Source organism: Phaethon aethereus, assembly GCF_964289735.1.
Source record: "Phaethon aethereus genome assembly, chromosome: 3".
Taxonomy (NCBI): Eukaryota; Metazoa; Chordata; class Aves; order Phaethontiformes; family Phaethontidae; genus Phaethon; species Phaethon aethereus.
Window position 1 is genome coordinate 86405241 of NC_138576.1, and position 21277 is coordinate 86426517.

The 21277-nt window shown below is 35.5% G+C and overlaps 1 protein-coding gene across 1 annotated transcript in view; it reads left to right on the forward strand.

The window, feature by feature from the left end:
• Positions 1–14876, forward strand: part of RYR2 (ryanodine receptor 2) — a gene marked incomplete at both ends in the record, with an annotated part of 428112 nt that extends 413236 nt beyond the window's left edge. Inside the window, 8 exons of the mRNA XM_081998040.1 lie at positions 2148–2208; positions 3575–3721; positions 5609–5743; positions 8027–8183; positions 10043–10107; positions 11415–11515; positions 13035–13086; positions 14781–14876. Of these exons, the coding sequence (XP_081854166.1) occupies positions 2148–2208; positions 3575–3721; positions 5609–5743; positions 8027–8183; positions 10043–10107; positions 11415–11515; positions 13035–13086; positions 14781–14876 (814 nt within the window). The remainder of the gene's footprint in view (positions 1–2147; positions 2209–3574; positions 3722–5608; positions 5744–8026; positions 8184–10042; positions 10108–11414; positions 11516–13034; positions 13087–14780) is intronic.
• Positions 14877–21277: the final 6401 nt, after the last annotated feature.

Sequence of the window (21277 nt, forward strand, 5' to 3'; positions counted from 1 at the left end):
AACTAGGTAATAGACTCTAGAATTCACCCTTAGTCTCTATGCTTATGTTATTTTTGTCTTTACAGAGCATTAATAGTACAACTGTGCTCTTTTACCCGCTCTGAGCTAAATCTGTAGTCCTGTGAAAGTTCACTGAAGGCAGAAAAGTATAGTTTACTGTGAATAAAGGGTAAAAAAATTGACTCTAAATGAGTTACTCTATCTTGTAAAAGTTTTCTGCATAGAAGTAAAATGTATGTATGAAAGATTGTCCGTGTGTAAATTTGAGAGCAAGGGTAAAATCTTTAATAAATCAGAAAACTTCTACTACATTTCCTCTGCTTTTCCTTTTTTGTTGAAGTAGACTAACATGCTTCAGAAAGGAAAAGGAATTCTTAATTAAAATAGGCTGTAGACTATTTGGGCTAGAGGCCTTGATCTAATGCTGTTTTTCTTTTATAGTAGCTCCACTTATGCTGTGTATAAACACACTATGTAGTGTTTATGCTATTATACAGAAGGCTCAACTTGAGTCTTTTGCCTTTTAGTTTTATGTCTAGAAGTGGTGTTAGTTATTGGTTGTATTAAAGAGTAAATACTGTTGCATGTAATACAAGTAGGAATTTGTAATTTTGATGGCAAAATATTCCTTGGGAGTGTAATATTCAAATAAAACTGTTACTTCTATGTGGTTAGTGGCTCTGGCTATACAAGTAAGAATTTTGGAAATAGAGCCTTGATAGACTAGTGTTTAATGCTTGGTATTCCATCTAAGGCCTCAGATAATTCCATATAAACATCTGTCACACAAGTACTATGTGCTTTCATATATGTCGGGTGTATCACATCTGCCAGCATTATTTCTACTTGCTTATGTCTACTGTCAGCATCTCTTCTCGTTCAGGAATACTGAATTCACTCACATTTTAAGGATAAAAGTAGGACAGATGACATTTTTCATGCAATTATTTATATTTGTTCCTGAATTGTGATCTAGGTTTAAAATTTTTTTTGTCAATATAATACAGATGATCCAAACCTTTCCAGAAAGAAAAAATCAGTAAATAGAGAGGACAAGATACGGTTACAAGCAAAAATGGTATACATCCTTTTTAAGTTAGTTGTATCACTTCTCTATAGAGAAAAAAAAAATGCTTCAAGCAAATTAATGGGTTTACTTCTACTGCAAAAAATGTACCCTAAAGTTGAGGCATTTATTTGTGTTGATAGAGTAAGAGGAGAATACCTAAAGGTATTAATTAAAGAAATGTAAGGGAAGCGTTTGGAGAGAAAAGTTTACAATATCAGCCGATACAACATAAAAGTTTGCTGAAGAAGGGAGAGCAATAGAAGAGGCTAGGTGGCTAATATAACAAAGCAACAAAAATTGTGGAAGGAACTGGGAGCCCAGACCTGGACCTAGCGCTCCCGGTGTGGCCTTACAAGGGCTGAGTTAGAAGGGAAGGATCACTTCCCTCCACCTGCTGGCGACGCTGCTCCTCATGGAGCGCAGGGTACCATTAGCCTTCTTCGCCGTGAGGGTGCATTGCTGGCTTATGTTCAACTTGCAGTCCATCAAGAACCCCAGGTCCTTTCCTGCAAAAGCTTTTAATATACATTGCTTTTTCATTTACATTTATTCCTGATAACCGTGGGAAAAGCAAAGGACAAAAGCTCTGGGATTCACTTCACCTCACTTTGTCTTTAATGTCATCTAATTGTATCATAATTAATGGTAAAGAATTGGCATTTTTGGGTGCAAGTTCTTTGATCTTTTTGACAGCTACTTTAGGCATCGATGTTTAGGGTTTATTTTGGGGGGGGGGGGTTGGTGTGTTGATTTTTTTTTTTAATAGAATCTCCTTTTCACCATGGCTTATAAAGACAGTTCATTTCACTTGTATATGGTAACTTTGTAGACATTGATCAGCATTAGGTCTGATGAATCCAAACCAGTATTTATTAATTTGTTTTTCTGCCTCTTTTTTTTTTGGACAGGTCCATTCCAGAGTAAAAGTATGAATTAGAGCAAGGTTCTGATGTATTTCAGCTTTTGGAGAAATAGATCAGCTGTTGTCTCCTGTGTTTATATGACAATACACCTCCTGCAGATTGTGTTGCATATTTTCCTATTGTGTTTTGATATAAAATGCAATTTACTTTTACAGGCTAAATTCCATTGATGTTAAGTATCAGATGTGGAAATTAGGAGTCGTTTTCACTGATAATGTAAGTTATCAGTATATATATATAGACACATATTTATGTATATATTAATCTTCTAAAAAGCAACATACACTTGTTAAACAAAAGTGCTTCAAAGAGAGGTATGAAATGCTCTGGATTATATATAATTTACTACATAGATGAAGAAAATTGCGGAAGCTTAAAAAGACATTGCCAAAATCTTTTCCCAGTTACATAGGTATTAGTCTGTAGAACCTCAGTCAATTCCTGGCCCCCTTCTGATATGCTTTATTCAGGGACAGTAAGCAAGTACGGTGCTGTAGAATTAGAAAACTGACTTTATAAATCCTAATTGCCATTTTTCATGTTGTTCATAAACTTTATGAACACCTGAATACTCCTGGAGCACAGTTAGATCAATATAGTTAATGTATGTGGAATTGCTAAGTTTTGTATCACTGAAACTGGTAGTAGGATGTGACACAGAAGGAGGCTGATGATTTTAATCATTTGAAAAAATGAGTCCTTAAAAACAACAAAAAAGGAATTATAAACAAGACTGTTAAAATACCTTGCAGTTTAAGAAGTCACTCATCATGTGATTATTAAGAGTCTTACGATTATCACTTGCCTAACTCAGCTTATTTTACTGGTGGAAAAAATGATTGGGGAACAAACGATTTTGGAACTAGGACTGCCAGAGAATCAAAGTGTGACCTGACTGTAGACAGGAAGAGTAGAAGAATTAAGGAAGAGTTAAGTCTCCAGGTCTACAGACAGCATGATCTGTAAAGAGTTAAGAATTTGTTCAGGATTAGGTTTTTTCTAAGGGAGGGACTGTGATTTCTCTTATAAATACGTACTTGTCTTTAAGGGCAATAAAAATTAAATGATAGAGGAAAAGAGGAAATTAATGCTTGTAGTAATAGTTAGTAAACTACTTAATATTTACATGTTTAAGTAGAAGTTTTAGTAGTTTGAAATAATTACAAAATGCCTTTTGTTGCTTGCAGAGTCTTTTCATTTCTCATTAACCATCTTAGGGCTTTACAATTTCAATGTAACTAGAAATTCATAAACAAAAAATAATTGAAATAAGATTTTTTTTTTACATTAGCAACATTAACAAATAAGGGTTTAGCAATTTCAGAATTAATTTTTACAAATTAAAATTTAGAGTATGTAAATTTTGACCATGCCTTGTGAATTCTATATTTCCTGATTTAATATTTTTGCTCAAAGAGAAAATTCTCAAAGATCTCTAGCAAATTCTACGTAAAAAAAGTAATTGTTTTGTATTTAAAGAAAAGCACATTCAAGCAATTTCTACCTTTCCTTAGTGTTTTGAATTAAGTAAAAGATAGTAGCCATGAGTTTTATTTTATGACACACTTGTTTTTTCTGTTAGTCTTTCCTTTACCTAGCGTGGTACATGACCATGTCAGTCCTTGGCCATTACAACAACTTTTTCTTTGCTGCTCATCTTCTTGACATTGCAATGGGATTCAAGACATTACGAACTATCCTATCATCAGTTACCCACAATGGCAAACAGGTACCAACTGTCACCTCTTTTCAGCTTTTTTACTTAAGGAGTACAACAGGAAAGATCACTTCATGACTTAATTCAGCTGCTCTGCAGATTAACAGCAGAATGGCTCTTTTATCATGAAGTTTAGAGCCTGGGTCAGGGGAGAAACTAGCCAGTGGGGTTTATAAGCTTAAGAAAATGGGAGTAGGATGTATGACAGTCTCTAGCTGTTAGGAGCAACTGTGTCATAAAGTTGCTGTTTAAATTTTTTTCAAGATTCATCTAAAGAAAGGTCCAGTTGAGACCCAGTTACTCTTCCTTTTAGAGGACTGTTTGAGAAAGTCAGGTTTTTGATAGTAAGAAATCTTTTCTTAAAGAAGCTATAAAGTCTGAAATTGCGTTTCTGATTTAAGTCAAGAAAGTAACTAACGCTTTTCATCTACTGAGATCTATTGTAGGAATGGCACTTAATGTAACCTGAAACTTAGAGTTTCTCAAGTGTCATGGCCTTCCTAGTTCAAAGGACCATTGTAAACAATTTTTAATGATAAAAAAGCCATCCTTGGTCTGCTTAGAAGATCTTCCAGCAAGGCAACTAATATAATTGTTAATCGAGTGGCATGGGAATGATAACAAACAGGTCTTCTCTGTTGTGTATACTTACGTGCTATTGTGGTAACATAGACCTTGAGTTCTGACTTTATACAATGTAGGTGGTTTAGAAGTCTGGTCGCAAGTGCCATTTCAAAATTTATCACGAGCAAGTTATTTGTCAGGTCTTTTGTTTTAAGCAAGTTTGATACTAGAGAAACATAACATCCTTAGCAATGATTTTTTATAAATGCAAAGGGTGATTGATTTAATTTAACTCTGCCTTCAAATGCACTGTCCTTGTCAACATTTTTTAAGAAGTAATACACATTTAAATGCTCACAGTTTATATTTCAAAATAACTGGTGAAGCACATGACATATTGAAGACTCTTAAGTATGAACTCACCCTGACAAACTGCTATTTGTTTTCATTTATGTGGCAAACTTAAGTTTCATTTGTGGAACAAAAATTGTGTTTTGAAAAGTTACAGAAATCAACATACTGCATTCTTTGCTCTTTAAAGAGCAGAATTTCTTAAATTCTTAATTCTGATTTCTTAAAAGAACAGAAAAGAAAAAAAATCAGTCAGCACCTGAAAAAAAGTGAAGTATTCTACCTTTTAAAAATAGTCCTGAAGTTTTAGCAAATTTTATATGAAGTAAGTGGGCATTATTTATGATAAGGAACTTTTTAGGTCTGGCAGCTATGCAAGTGAAATATCAATTTGCAGGATGCTGCGGTTCACTTCCAGCTGCTTTCCATAAAGCTCAAGGCAAAATTTTAATGATGCTGCAGTTGAGCAGTGGGGTATTTATTGCTGCTTCTCTGAGGTAGATATTAAAATCCTACGAACAGTTTGTTTCATATGTGATTTCATAGATATAAACAAAAATGTTTCAGTAGTAAATTACTAGAAATACTATATTGCAATATGTAATAGGTGATATTGAATAGTGATAGTATCACTATTAGGTAGTAAACTTCCAGATGTTTTTGTCTGATTGTGGGGGTTTTATATGATTCTAATGGATTGTTTGATTGTATATGTATACACAAGATTTTGGAAGATTTGCCTTTGTAATTGTGTTTCAAAAGCACAGTTTTCCTTCAAAATAAAACATGTGCAATGCACAATCTTTGCATGAAAATATGCAGGTGTATTACCAAATATTACAGAGATACAGAGAAAAAGTAAATAGAGTTTTCCTTCTGCTAGTACATATAGATTATTGTTACTTTCCTTCTCTTTTTGCAAAGGAATTTGTATAGCATAATTCCATGGTGGTGTTATATCCACTCTGTAATTTTGTCTTTCAGCTTGTCCTAACAGTGGGATTACTGGCAGTAGTAGTATACTTGTATACAGTAGTGGCATTCAATTTTTTCCGCAAGTTCTACAACAAGAGTGAAGATGGCGATATGCCAGACATGAAATGTGATGATATGCTAACAGTAAGTCTTACTTTGCTTTTGGGATTCTTTTCTTAAACTGTTATGTTTTTGTCCTGACCTTCTTGTAATTCCTATTCAATACAGTCGTATCATTAGCGAGCAACAGGAAAGACTAGAACTCAAGGCAGTGGACCAAATATAATGAACATCCCTAACAACTAGATATACCCTGTGTGTATTAAACAAACACATCTATAAATTAATAGAAGAAATGTGATGGTATTCTTTGCTATAGTTTCTCAAAAAGTGAAAAACAGCTACAAGCTGTGAAGCTGAGCTGGGTCCGTTAAAGGGCAGTAATTCTGAATCTTGAGGTTGTACAGGCCATTCAGGAGCAGGGTCAGTTATAGGCAAGGACTTTCATAAGTAATTTAGGTACTGAAATGCTTGTTTAAGCTTGGCAATCCGTCAGTTTCCCTTAGCATGAATTGCCATGATTATCTTCAATTGGCAATTCTGTTACTGAAATATCTCCTGTGCTTAGAGCCACTGAAAATTATTTTGTACTTACTGAGACAGTGCCAAGCTTTGCATTTGTGGATGGTAGGTGGAGCTTAAATCATGATGAATTTGTAAGGTGCGTTGCTGTTAATACCCTTCTAAAAGCAATCATGTACAACAAAGTTAAATATATTTCAGTATGTTATGCAATATGAATCACTTCCAGGGAACTGACACCATTTAAAAGCTCAATAATTAGATAAACTGTGGAAGCAGACAGCTATGTCTATATTTTTGTCCGGTTTGGAACATTCAGTACAAGAAAGATCATAGGTAAACTGGAGCATAGATCAGTGGAGGACCACTAAATTGACAGCTGCTGGAGCACTTGCCCTGGGAGGAGAGGCTGAGGGAATTGGGCTTGTTTGACCTGGAGAAGAGAAAGCTTGGAGGCAGGGGGAGGAGCGTAAGAGCAGCTCCCCAGTGCTTGCAAAAAGGTTATTGGGAAGACAAATCCAGGCTTTTTACAGCAGCGCATGGCAGGACACTATGGATGTGATGTGGAAAAAGGTGTTCTGACTGAGGAGAGCCAAGCAGTGGATCACGTTGCTCAGAGAGGTTGTGCAGTCACCATCCTTAGAGGTTGTAACGACCTGACTGGCTAAAGCTCAGAGCAACTTTGAGCTTATAGTGGACCCTGCTTGGAGCAGGATTTGGACCACAGACCTCCCAAAGTCCCTTCTGACCTGACCTGCTCTGTAATTCTTTGAAAACACACTTAAAAAAGGGCAATAATATTGTACACGAATGACTAGAATAAAATGTAATATGCTGTAAAATCAAGGTTGTCTTTTGTAAAAGTGGTAAGACTTGCAATGTGATGTTAAAAAAAAAGTACAGTGAATATATTTTTATTTTTAGAAATCGAAAAACAACTTTTAAAACTTTTAGATAACTAACACTACATTCACTCATTAATTAATGATTGAATTTCAATGGTGAAATAAAAACTATCTCTAAAAATTGTTACATTTTTCAGTCACTGGCCACTCAGCATTGTATGTTACTATATCAGCTTCTTACATGAGGGATTTTGGGGGTAAGTGTGGCATAGAAATAAAAGAAAGGATTTTTTTGTATGGTTAGGTTTTAGGAGTTAGTTATTGTCATCACTGCTTTTTGATAAGGACCTGTAGTTTGCAAGGCTACTTAAAGAACCGATCCCCTGCTCCAGACCTCTAAGAGTGATATAACAATTTTCTATTAAATTATGGCATGATAAACTGGAAAGATTGCATTGTCAACATCCCACATAACTACACTGAGACATATTATACCACTTTTCAGATCACAGTTTCACAGTATTAGTCTCAGACCTTTTCCATCATTAGCCTGTACTCTGCACAAACATTCTCAAAGGTTCTTTGTTTTGTTTCATGGGTTTTTTTGGTTTTTGTTTGAAACACCACAGGTGGGGAATGTAATTAACTTTTGAGGTAGGAAAATGAAAAAGAAGATGTCTGTGGTGGTAATGGTATTTCCTATTTGCACATTACTGAAATGATTGTACATGAATCATGGTGTCCTGCTGAGCTTACGGTAGTTGAGCCTTTGATCTTTTTGAACTGCTATGGAATGACAGAACATGAAATACTGCAGCTTCAGCTGCACAGCAGCATTTCACCTCCCTCAGAAATGTACATAGCGTCAAAGGGGAGAAAAAGATGACTTGACATAGTATTGTTGCTAGACTATAGACCAGTTCTACCAATTACTGAATTTGCAATATTTTTAGTTTTAGCTGAAGACAAACTTTCTATCCCTTTGTTTTGTGTTTTCTAGTGCTACATGTTTCACATGTACGTTGGAGTACGTGCAGGTGGAGGCATTGGCGATGAAATAGAGGATCCAGCAGGAGATGAATATGAAATCTATCGGATTATCTTTGACATCACTTTCTTCTTCTTTGTGATTGTCATCCTCCTTGCAATTATTCAAGGTAATGTTTGTAACCCATGGTGAGACTGAAGGCGTTATCTAGCAGTACAAAGATCTTCGTGCTACAGTAATCACACACCTAAGATTTAATGAGGACACCAGGGCAGATCATGAAGCACAGATTTATACAGTAAATCACACCCTGCTGGCTTTTATCCATACACTGTTCTTCCTAGTCTCTGTAAAATCAACAGGCTCTAAAGTTCTTTGCTGTGAGAATAGTGGTGTCACTACAGTTTCTATCTTCTCATTACAGTTCTCTCTCTTCTAAAAGCCTCCTGAAAGTGATGAGCAAAAGAAGTGATTAGAAATCTTGTGGCATACCTTAAAATCGTCTTTCAGCATAACCCACCCTTTGTGAGCTTATGTGGACAAAATCAGTAGTGGGTGCTATCAGTGTTCCCCCTGCCAGCATCTAATGTTCTCGACTGTCTGTCAAATCTTCAGATTGGTGGTAGTGGTGTGAAAATTGGAACATAGCTTTAAGAGGTTTAATCCTTTCTTACATAAAAATCTCTGTTTGGTGTGATGCTTGCTTATTTGAACAATGTCAAAGAGTAAAGAAAGGTGCTTGATATGAAACAGCTTTAGTATATCCTGGTTAATGACAATGGAAAGTCAGCTGCCATCAGGTTAGCTTCTGTATTTGAGTGAAACTATTTGACTGATAGTGTGGCTTGCTGTTGTAATCCGGATAGTGGATACTGAATTTTGGGAAGTCAGGCTTTTTTCTATTATGTTTGTGTTAATAATGTTTAATGTTATTACCTAAAGTACTTAAAAGCCCCATGTGTTTACATATTGCACCTTCAAAAGGTCAAGAATGCCCAGAAGATCATCTTCTATTAAATTTTGAACAAGTTAACAGAATTATATTTTTGATTTTGGAAAAAAGTGTAATGATTTTTGCTCGGTCCAGTTGCTGTTGTAAATAATGATACCTTATTGCTTTCTGTCAGCTAACAGTTAGCTAATTTATGATGATTTTGACAGAAGTAAGGATGCTTTCTCACTTCCTACAAGGAAGTTTAGAAGGTGACTCTGAGCTTTTGGTAAATTGTTTATAACTCTTACTCAAGCAACAAGTTTTTTTAAAGGGTTTGGGGAGGGTGCAAAATTTTTTATAGCCTGAAGTAGCATATCTCACACTGTTTGTTTCTTAGTTTTGTGAATGGCTGGAGAATAGAGGCCTTAGCTGTCAAGCTTTGAGTATAATTATCATCTGGTATTCATCAGTTTTATAGCACAGTAGTGTCAATAATTATTGTGGAGTTAGTCCTTATTTGTATTGGTGTAAGTGAAGGGAGAATCATAAAGCATTTATAATCTGAGCCATAGAGCCTGTGGTGGTTTTTCTTCTTTTTCTGTCTCCCTGAAATGACCCCTCTACTTCTATAGAGCTCTGACAATGGAACCTTGTCCTACACGACAATCGTAATGAGAGGGGATGCACAGAGCTCTGGGCCTCTCTGCATCTGCCATGTAATAAACTCCTGAACTCTGTTAAACGTACAGTAGTATTCTTTCTATAGTAAAGCCTCCATCACTGTAAAACCACATGCATCTTCATGTACTGAGTCAAGATTAGAGCACTGTGACTGAAACAGAAGTTTACTTATCCCATTTTATAATTCCAAATAGTACTGCCAGTCGTGTTACTGGTAGCCATTGTCTTTGACTTGCTCATTTTTCTTCACATATTGAGTTGTTTTTGTGATCTTTGGAATGTATATTAGCTTCTATTATTTCTGCACAAGATTCTCGTTTAATATTCTTTGTCAGAGTTATTCCTGGATTTCCAAATATTCTTTATCACATTCTGTTCTTGACCATTAACTATCATTTTAACTTGAACCCTAGGTTTAATTATTGATGCTTTTGGTGAGTTAAGAGATCAGCAAGAGCAAGTTAAGGAAGACATGGAGGTAAGAACATCTGATTGCTGAATCATACCCTATTTTCAGGTTTCATGAATATCTGTTTTCAATCAAAATGTGACCTAGCTAGTTGATAGTTTTTTAAACTAAGAGGAAGATACAGTTCTGTACATGGTCCAATATCATCCAGTGTTCTGTGTGAGATTCTACTCTCACATCTCAGTTCAATAGATGCAACCAATAACTGAGATTTTTTTAATTGCCTTTTTAAAAATCTATTAGTTAGATTACTTACATAAATAGTTCTGTTAGTACCCGATAAAATTCTTTTTAGACAATTTTGTGAAGAGAAAACTCTGCTAGCATCCAGGTTCTGAACAGCATTTACCACTCTTCGCTGCCTCCTGTGAAAGAGGCGTGCTGTGCTGTCAGGTGCTAGGTGCTACCTTGCATGTCTGTCTGTGTGGGACAGAAACCCGGGTTGTCTAAACTGATGTTCTGTTCCAAGCATATTTTGGATTTGTTTGTGAATTTTAATGGATTTTTTTAATACCTCCAGATCAAGCATGGCCATTTTTTTGCTGTTAGTGATAAGTTAACAAAAATTCAGACAAAAAGCCTAACAGCTTATTTTCTCATGACTTTTTAAAGTTGAGGTTAATACCTGTATCTTCATTTTTGTAAACAAGAAAAATCTTTGTACATTGCTGTATACTATAATGAATTACATGTCTGTGGCTATTTAAGTCTTTTGGCTCTTCAAACTAGAGGTTTCCGACACAGGGTGTTAACACTGTTGTGTTACAGTTCATCTCAGATGTAATTTTCCTTGGTTAATCTATGTATGAAAATATCCTGTACTTGGTGGTTTTCTATTCTGTCATTTGACTATAAGAACTCAGAAGAGTGTTGCAAACCAACTGTGTTTTGTAATCTAAACTTGGAGCATATTCAGTTTCAGCTGGACAAGCACAACAGGCATTGAGGTAAATATTGCCATATGTTACAGTGAGTGCTACTTACAGTGCTAAAGGAAAAAAAAATGAGTTTTGACCATTGTATGCCATTCTTTCTCCTGATACCTGTTCACTTACAGCTGGCAAGGTTTTTGGGGGTTTTTGTTTTTGTTTGTTTTGTTTTGTTTTTAAACAGAGATGCTATTCTGAAGGCAGTTAAACTTCTATTCAAGTGTTTGGGCTGAGCTCCAATCATTAAAAGAAAAGCCTTTTTGTTCAGCACATAGTATACATGATGCCTTGCCATTTTCAAGAAAACTGTTACATTTTTATTGGCCTTTTCTCAAAGGGGAGTAGGGTTACCTGTAGTGTTGAAATGCTCTGTATTCTTTCTTTTAGACAAAGTGCTTTATCTGTGGAATAGGAAATGACTACTTCGATACGGTGCCCCATGGCTTTGAAACACACACGCTCCAGGAGCACAACTTGGCCAATTATTTGTGAGTACAGTAAAAATGAACTCCTTGCTAACTGATGACCCTTGCAGCCTCTGCAAGTACCTGATTAGCTCTCTTGCATAAGTAAGAGTCAGTACTGTGTGGCTTTGATGTGCACTCATGCTGTCTGAATATATAATTCTGTAGTGATGGGAGCAAAGAATGAACAAACTTCATTACCTTTTTTCCAGCTTGATTGTGACACATGAAATTTGTGTGAACTAGGAGATGGAAACCGGGAACTTAATATGTGGTTGAGGAGGCACTGTAAAATTAAATGTGTTGTGTAAGGAACAGAGGAACAGTATGACCTGGTCTGGGAGGCTGATGGAGAGTGTGCAGAAGGAAAGGTGTGAGGCAAATGAGTGAAAACTTACATTAGGCAAAATATTCTGAGTGGAGTGCTGAGGCTGACTAAGAGAACCCGGGACAAAGGGAGATGGGGGAACTGGAATGAGGAGCTAGAGAGGGGAGGGATCAGACCATAGGCATCAGGTCGACCTTTGGAAAATCCAAGCAGAACGTCAGTGGCCACTAAACTTGGTCATTTTAAATCTGGAAATAAAACCATTTATCAGGTCCACAATCATTGTATTATACTGTTCCTGTCCTGTCAAATACATATGAAAATCCAGCGCCAAAGTGTATTTTATACTAGTGCTGTCAATATGAAGCACTGGATGGATTGTGACTTTGTGTCTATAAACTAGCATTATATGTGCACAAATTAATGGTACTGTAAAGTCAAATATCCCTATAAAGAGCTTCCATCTGAAAAACAGGTTGTGCAAACAAAATACATTAAAAGCACCATCATGTGGGATTTTGTTCCTGTTTACAAAGTACTACACAAATAGCAAAATAACATACTATAGCATACTTACTCTAAGTGCATCATCCTAAGGAAATGTTTTTTGATATTTTTGTGCACGGTCATATTTTATATTTTTACATATGTTTGGAGAGAACGTCTATGATGAGTGAAATTTTGAAATAATCACCCAGTGTCTGTCTCATATCCCAAAACCCCAAGACTAATGTATTTTTAAAATTACAAGTTCCTTTCTGCTCATGTTGATTGTGAGTTACATACACTAGTAAAATATCCCCAACCTGTAATTTCATTAAGAGAAATCTCTAAATCATCTTCAGCATTCACTATACATTGTGGGGAGAGGGGGGAAAAAAAGTTCCAATGACTGTTCTCTGTCTACTTCCAAGTTGGTATTCATGGGCAAGAAAATGTCTATTACAATTTTCAGATTAGAAAATCTTCATTTAAACTGAGTTGTTATTTACTGTAATTCAAACTCAATCTTACGTTTTAGCATACTATTCATTGAACAATGAGTGAAAGTCAACAATGTCAGGAAAGTATATTTAATGTGTCTAAATAGAACTCTGGAACTTGTAAGTCCATGAACAGCATTATCACTGTACATACTGAAAAATATCCATCCTTCTGTGAGTTGCCTGATGTTTCCAAATATTGTATTCATAATAGCTGTTTATTTGGTTGTAGGTTTTTTCTGATGTATCTTATTAACAAAGATGAAACAGAGCATACAGGACAGGTAGGTTGAATAACTCTATGAATATCAACAATTATTAAATAAGACTGATTCTAAAATAAAAATCATTCATGCTTGGTAAAACGAAGAGTATTCTAATGAACAGCACCCTACATGGTATGTAACTCAATTCTCATTCTTCTAAACACTTCTTAGGGCTTTGGTTGCTTAATGTTAGATTGACTGTCAATTCTGTAGTACGTTTTATTCCTGTTTTGTTACCTGACCTGTTATTCTTAAATTTTTACTTCCACAAAATATAAATACAAAATTAGTGAGAAACAGAACATTTAAGCATCCTGTGAAAGCAGCACTCTTCATTTTTACCTGTTGATTCTTTTTTAATAGTCTTTGTCCTTTACATTACTGGCGAAGTCCGTATGAAAGAGCTTGTGCATATATTTAAAGTAAAACTTGTGAGAGAAGTTTTCCCTGGAGGTTTCTTCTTTGCTGTTGTTCTTTCAAACTTCTGGTGCTTCCTTCAACTTCCTTTAAGTATACTTAAAAGTCGGTAATAAAAATATATCAAATTTATAGACTACTGTTTTTTTCTAGTGATAGTCTTGCAGCTGACTAAGCAAATGTTCCCATGTTGCAGGTCAGGAAACAAAAAAACTGAAAAGCATCATATATATATAGCCCTACAGATTTGAGTCAGAGGGCTGATTTGCTATAAATCTATATAATTTACTCTTTCTGAACTCTGATATATATACTGGGCAATTATAGTCATAATCTTTGCCTAAATCTTCCCAGCCTTGTCGAGTATCAGATTTTATGTATTTGCTTTGCTATTTTTGTCATTTGAGAGTTTCATATTAAATGAGATTTTTCGAAAAGTCTTTTTTATTTGCATTTTCTTTTTTTCTTGGCATACAGTGTGTCCTACTATATTTGCTTAAGCCATATTTTCTACCAACTATTCAGTTTTGATACTGTTAGCTGATAATTTGAAAATTGAGGGTACTTCATACTACATAACTTCTAGGGACATGGTTTAGTGATGGACTTGGCAGTGTTAGGTTTACGGTTGGACTCGATGATCTTAAAGGTCTTTTTCAACCTAAATAATTCTATGATTCTATAACTTGTGTAACATGTGTCCTTTCTACCAAGGAATTTGTATAATAAAAACCACATTTAAGTGGTGTGATTAAAATGGAAATAAACTGTCATATGCTTTACTATTCTCCAGACTGCCTAGAGACAGAGCCTTACCTGAAAAAATAATCAGAAACAAAAAAACCAAAAAACCACCACTGATTCAGAAAATACTGCTCTTCTGAGAAACACCTTTAAAGGCCGTTTTGGTTTATGTATTGTGTGCAGGCATGTTTTGAAATGACTGATGCAGAAATTCAGGTAAATTTCTATGATAGAAAATGTTCTGCTTACCCTGGTATTTCTCTTGTGACAACCTTTAATTGGGCTTTACGGTGGTCCTGGATGTGCAATAAGAACTATACTATCTGGTCCTCTTCTGTATGTTTCTCTAGTGCTTTTTGACTAGGTCACAAAAATCTAAAAGCTACTCTAAATTGATCAAAATCATTAATAGGATTTTGTAGATTGATATACAATAACCTGATATACACAGAATCAAAACAGTGAAGCAGTATATAAATGAGTAAAAAAAAGTCATATTTGGTGCTTACTTACTGAGTCAAGTTAAATTATTTAAATGGTATTTCTTTCAGGAATCCTATGTATGGAAAATGTATCAAGAACGGTGCTGGGAGTTTTTCCCTGCTGGTGATTGCTTCCGAAAACAATATGAAGACCAGCTCAACTAAGCAAAGATGAGGATTTCCAGACAAAAATATGTCCATCTATTTCCCAGCTCTTTTGGGAATGTCTAACAGATTTCTTAAATCCCCAAAGCTGTGTGCTTTTTGGAGCACCAAAGCTCTGTTTTTAATGACCCAACTGCGCTTTTATTTTCTTGTGTATTTGCTTTGAGAACACTGGAGTAAAGAACAATGAAAAATAACAGCAACTCTGGAAAACAAACCAACCACTTGAACACACAAAAGATATCCCTATACATAACATGCACACATAAGAAGAGACTTGAGACAGCTTATTTCTGAAACTGCCAGATGATGCCCTTGTCTATATCATACCTGGGGTGACATGGTAGCAACACTCATTCAATCTGTTTATTTCATCATCCTGGAAGGAACTATATGTAGTTCACAGAGCACTGTAAAAGATTGTTGTGGACACTAAGTTGTGGGGAAATAGTGCCTTACTATATGTGGGTTGAGCTATGCAGAAGATGAGTGCATGATGACATCATATTTTTTTTTTTAATTTATGTCTTCCCTTTCTTCCAAGTCGATATTTATTTTGTGGTTTTGGGAGGAAGGGATTTGATTGTGCACATCTTTTGTATAAGACTGGAGTGTCTCAGGACAAGATTAGGTTATTTTCATCAAGTTCATTTCACATTTACCTTCCTCTTTAGCTTTTGCTCTTATTTTGGTAATGCTCTGATACAACACTGCAACTTTATGAAATCTTTGTATGAAAACAAGTTGACTGCAAAAATCACTTTAACAAGAAATGTTTCATTGCATGTTTATTATGCAAGTTTCAAACAGTCAAAAAAACAGCCTTCAGAAGCAAGTTGATCAACATGAAAAAAACATTCACAAGAATTATATCCATAGTAATAAAGTGTTGTGGGCTTTATTGTACATCTGGAACAAGTGTCATCAGCCAACAATGTATATGTTATGAATTTGACAGTAGTTTGGTTTCTTTTTCTTTTTCTTTCTTTCATTTCTGCCACCTGTGATTGATAGTGGAGTTGAAGATTTTCTTGTTAAATTATTTTTTAAAAGCAAAGCTGAAGCAATATCCATTCAGGGACTCCATCAGTTGCATCATGAAACACCAATGACGTGTACACCACTCCATTTTGAGTCTTTTTCAATTGTAATGCCAGTCTTTACAAATAAAAAGAGAGATTCAGAATGGAAACAAGCTGGTTTTGGTAGCATTTGAGGTCTTTGTTATGGAGTCTTTTTATTAATCCCTGAATTAATTACACCCACTTCAAAACAGGATTGAACTGCTGTTTCCTTAATGAAGGTTTTTGGTTTGGGGTTTGGTTTTTCTCCTGGATGACTTGCTGTTCTGTTGCTCTAGCTCATTTCTTTACAGGTCACAGTTTTGTCATAAAATAAATTGGGTGTATCAATATTCAGTTATAACGAAGAAAAATATAGCTAAAGAAATAATCCTTTAAAAATACTATTTCTGTGTTCTTAAAAGCCAGACCTTCAGTTCAGCAGGCTGTGAATATTGCTACTCAGAAATTTGGATCCTGATGAGGATTCTGGTAAAATTCTCTCAAATTGTACAATATTTGAGGCCAGAGGCTTGGCAGGCTGGTGATGGTGGGAGGGCAGGTACAGCAGCTACAATTTGTATTCATGTTTTAAACCACTGTCACCAAGTTTGGAGTATTCATTCCAGCATTATTTGCTTCCTATGTGGCACAACTCCATAAAACACTTTTAATCAGCCTTTCTGGGATTTGCATATTAGATTTAGAAATGGGGCATTGCAGTGATACTCCTTTTTGAGTGTATAACATGATAATATTTGTTGTTTGACACACAGACACGCATGCTATTTTGGTTTTGCACACTTTGTTGAGAAATATGTAGCTAATGATTCTGACTGATATTTCAAGATCACTTTGTATGGAAAGCAAATTCAGACGGACTTTGTAGGCAAATACCAGAATAAAAGTGACATGTTTCTTTAACATCAACTTCCACATCACAAATCTAATGTGCTATTTTAACAGCACACTAATGTGCACTTTTAACAGGATAATATTATTCAGGGCACATACTACATGATACAGACTGTAGTATCCAAGTTAATACTGTTTAATGTGTTTTAGACTTAGACAAAGTTGAAGCCAATTCTTAGATTTTATTAAAAATTACTGAACTTACTGTGACATACAAAACTTCTTCAAATTTTTTTGTTTTTAAATGAGTCACTAAAATAACCAGTATGATCATATAAACACAGCCAACCAATACAGACAATTCACTGCTTTAGTAGTTGTATCAAAAGGAATTAATATTGACATGTGTCCTACATACTAGCACAATGTACAAAAGCAGGTAATGATATGTCACTTGAAAGCTGAGGTTTAAATCCAAGAAATTCAATGATTCAATGATAGTGCTTATGCATGTGATACTTAAGGTTATACTTACACACATATTGTGTATGCTAATGTTTTTTCAGCTGTTAGCTGAATTTACTGATAGTGTCAGTAAAACTGCAATTTTCAGGAGGCACTCTCGCCCTTTATTGAAGATAGCAGAGAGAATTGTTGCTGTTTACCTTTGAATGCCAAGAGAATTGAGAAGAGCTCTAAAGCTGATGATCCTAGTGCATACATGTTGATTTTGGCAAAGAAAAAAGGAATGAATGGCAATGGAAACGCAAAGAAAGATGGAAGAGTAGTTGAGGCAATTAATTTGTAGAAGTTGTTACCCGTTTATATATTGTTCCACGTAGAATTGAGTTACCTGACCTTTGTTACACCTTCTTCCAATACTCTGTTCATATGTCTTTCCTATCCCTAAAACTTTGAAGCTTAAGTCTGTGCTTTTTACTGAGACAATCACAGAAAATAGGAGACAAGAAAAGGATGCTGTAATATCCTTGGCCCCTGAAGTACTACAGGACTAAATTCCTTCATCTTGGCCACTAATGTGCTGCTTAAGTTGTTGTTGAATATTTTCATTTGTAGTATCTTCCTACTGTTACAGGACTCTTACTAATGAATAATAGCATTTCACTTATGAATTGCATTAATGTTTCTTGCTATAACTCCTTTGATAACATTCCTACCATATTCAGAGGCACTTAATAATTCCTTTTACTTACACAATCACCTGTAAAGTATTCATAAAATGTAATATTTTCCATTTTTAAAAATTTTCTGAAGTAGTATGTATATTAATTTATTAGTTAATTAGTCAAAACAAATATAAGTGTAGTGTCCAGAACAGTCTCTGTCAAAGGATACAACATCTGTCACAGAGAACATGGCTGGGTAAGCTGTTTGATTAAATCTGCCCAATATTTATGCTCATAAATGTAGCTCCTTCAATCTCTGTACTTAAGCCATAGCCACTTTTATTTGTATATTTATTTGCTGCTTTTTCAGTTTCCTTCAGTTTTTATAAAGACATGCTAAACCACAGAGGCTTGGTTGCAAATAGAATTTAAAAGGCCCTTTTATGTGTTTTCTGGATTAGGCTTTTCGGTGTCGTCTGCATAATGGCTTAACTGCACCTATGCAATTTCTTCTGTCTAGTTTTCTTCACAGTTACCTCTGTGTGTGTTTGTATATTTGTTTAGGTAAAATGATGTGCCTCTGCTAGGTGGTAAAGACGACCCTTCTCAGCAGCTGTTGAAGATCTCTGGCAGGCAAACAGCATCATTCCGCCGTGCCAATGGAGGTCAAGAGTTGAGGCAATTTTTGATAAAAACATCTTGCTCTTGTAATAACATAGCCATGGGCTGATCTGCACTTACAAAGGTTTGATCTATACATTTTGGTGCTGGGTGGAAGATCTGAGCTAAAGTTCTGAAAAAAGTCTCGAAATTTCTGACATATAAGGGGGAAAAAGCTCAAAAATCCTCTACTCCAACAAACTGAAGGACTTTGCTGTCAATCTATTGTATAAATGCTCCGGTTTGCATGCAAGATGTAGTTGCTGTGTTGCTCAGTAGAAATTGCAGTTATATAGACTAAATACCTCTCTCAGATATATGTTAAATAAGGAACTTTGGAACAATGAAAGGTGGCTAAATAATGCTGGATCATGCCATTTGAGTTTTGAAACTAATTAAAAGGTTTTGATCAATTGTTTTTACATAGTGCTAGTAGGATAGAAGGAAACTGCATGAGTTGAATGCATTGAGAAAATAGAATCACCTAGGGAGAATTAGAGCATAGAAAGTCCTGAAGTAATAGAAAAAATTACTGGATGAAAAAAATAGCATGAGAAATAAAATGTATGAAAGAAAGGTATTTCTTTCATCTGTTGAGAAGTGGGATTTCGTCATCAAAACATTGATGAGCTCTGCTTCTGCAGATGCGATAGAAGTTTGTCACTCTCCCTTCTCTCTCAACGATTACTATGCTAAAGTCTTGCGATTCCTGCAGCTTCATCGTCTGTAACACATGGTGGCAGAAGGTAGAATTCAGGAAAGTATGAAGGTTTTTTTTTACTTTAGCGTGTGATAATTATGTCAGTAGGTTTGAAAGTTTTGTAAAGAAAAGGCAGCAATGGGAAAGTAATTTGAATTGAGTGGGAAAAAGCACCTGAGAACTTACTTCACTGTGTTACAGTTAAGTATGCCCTGTAATAAAAAGTGGATAATTTGATTTTGAGTACTTACAAAATGTTACTGTGATAAAGTAGATAGTTAAATTAGGTAATATCCAGGAATATCAACCTCCTTAAGGAGCTCCTGCGAAGCGCAATCCCTGTGTCCTATGAAGACATCACAGTTGTTTTGCTTCCTGCAGTCTGAGGAATAGAAAAATGAAATGAAAGGGCTTGAAATTATTTTAAATCTTGCAAAAACTACTAGTGAATAGAACATGATGGGAGCGAAATGGAAGAAGGAAAGGTTCGTCAACTGTTGTTCTATTTCTTTGGAGATTAATAAATGGCAGTACTTGTGAAGAAAGTGTAATTCTCAGCTTTGAGCCGTACTGCGCCCATCATGCAGACCAGCAGGAAGGTAGCAGGATGGATGACATCTGGCTTAGGGAGTGGTGGCCAGTGAGGCTGCTGTTCCATCCTGTGGTAGCGTGCCCAGGCTAGGCTCAGTGTATCCAATTCCGAAGGATTCCCTTCCCCGTCTACCTCGGTGCCAGGGAAAGGACCACATCTGACCATCTGTGTTTTCTCAGTTGCGTTATTGGCTCCTGTCCGCTGGCAGCAGACTGCATACTGCTATAACTGCTGGTACGCAGGTGCTTGCAGACACTTCCTCGTAAGAAGAAATTAAATTAATTAGGCAGCTGCTCAGTGCTGCCAACAAGGCATATCCTTTCATCAGGTGGTCCATCCTAATGGAAGGAAAGCAGTATATCTACTGACTAGGAAATAAACCAGTAGTATGACAGGACCGTATAGCAGGCAGTTGATTTTTGGCTCTGTCCAAAGAAGATAAAATTTCAGGCACAAAATAAAAATATTGTGAACATTTTAGGTATCTCCAGTCTATGTTAGGATAAATGGCCTCATAGATTTGATGTAACTACTGAGCTGTTTTTAAGTGCTTCACAATGCTTCACAATAACCCGAAGGTGTTAATAAACCAAGTTGTTGCTATTGAATATTAATATAATGTTAAAAGCCAAAACTCAGTATCGTTCCTAACTACTTAAAAATATCATTATCCTTGATGCTCGTCTATGTGCTCTGCTTTAAGCTGATTCAAGCGACAGGTAAAATGATTATCCTTCTCTGGAGCACAATGTTTTAGAAAATAGTGGTTTACAGTCGTCTGTGCACGTCTTGAAAACCATTCAGTGTTTAAATAGATGTGGCAGAATGGAATGAGCTTGGGTCAGGAAATAGAGACACTGAATTTCTTTTCTTCACTGGTTCTTTATGCTTGGACAAGTGCAGAATTAATAATAATACAAATACAAGAATGTAAAGGTAGACCCATCATCTCAAAATTTGCCTGTCACTGGCTCAGTCTTCATTGACTGTAATGAGGCAAGTTTGCTTTCTATTTGCTCAGACTTCTGCCCCATATCAAGAGGTTAATATCACATACTTTGCAGTACTTGGAAGTGATTATATAAAAAAGACAAAATAATCCTGGATTATTTCAGAGAAAAATGTAATATAATTTTCTCAACTGCTAGTCTTTTGCAAATTTAGACGCCTATTTCTTATTTAAATTTTGTTTCTACAAATTATTTCAGATTCCACCTGGAGAGTCACACACTGTTATGGTTAATATCTGGATGGAAATCATTCTTTTTATCTTCTTCGAAATCTTTAGCTGTCTGGATGACCCTTAACATCTAAATAGTATACAAATATAGGATAGTTAGAGACTTTCCAGCACTGGGTGCTCATGAAAATCTTCAAAGTATATAATTTATGGTCTATAAAAATGT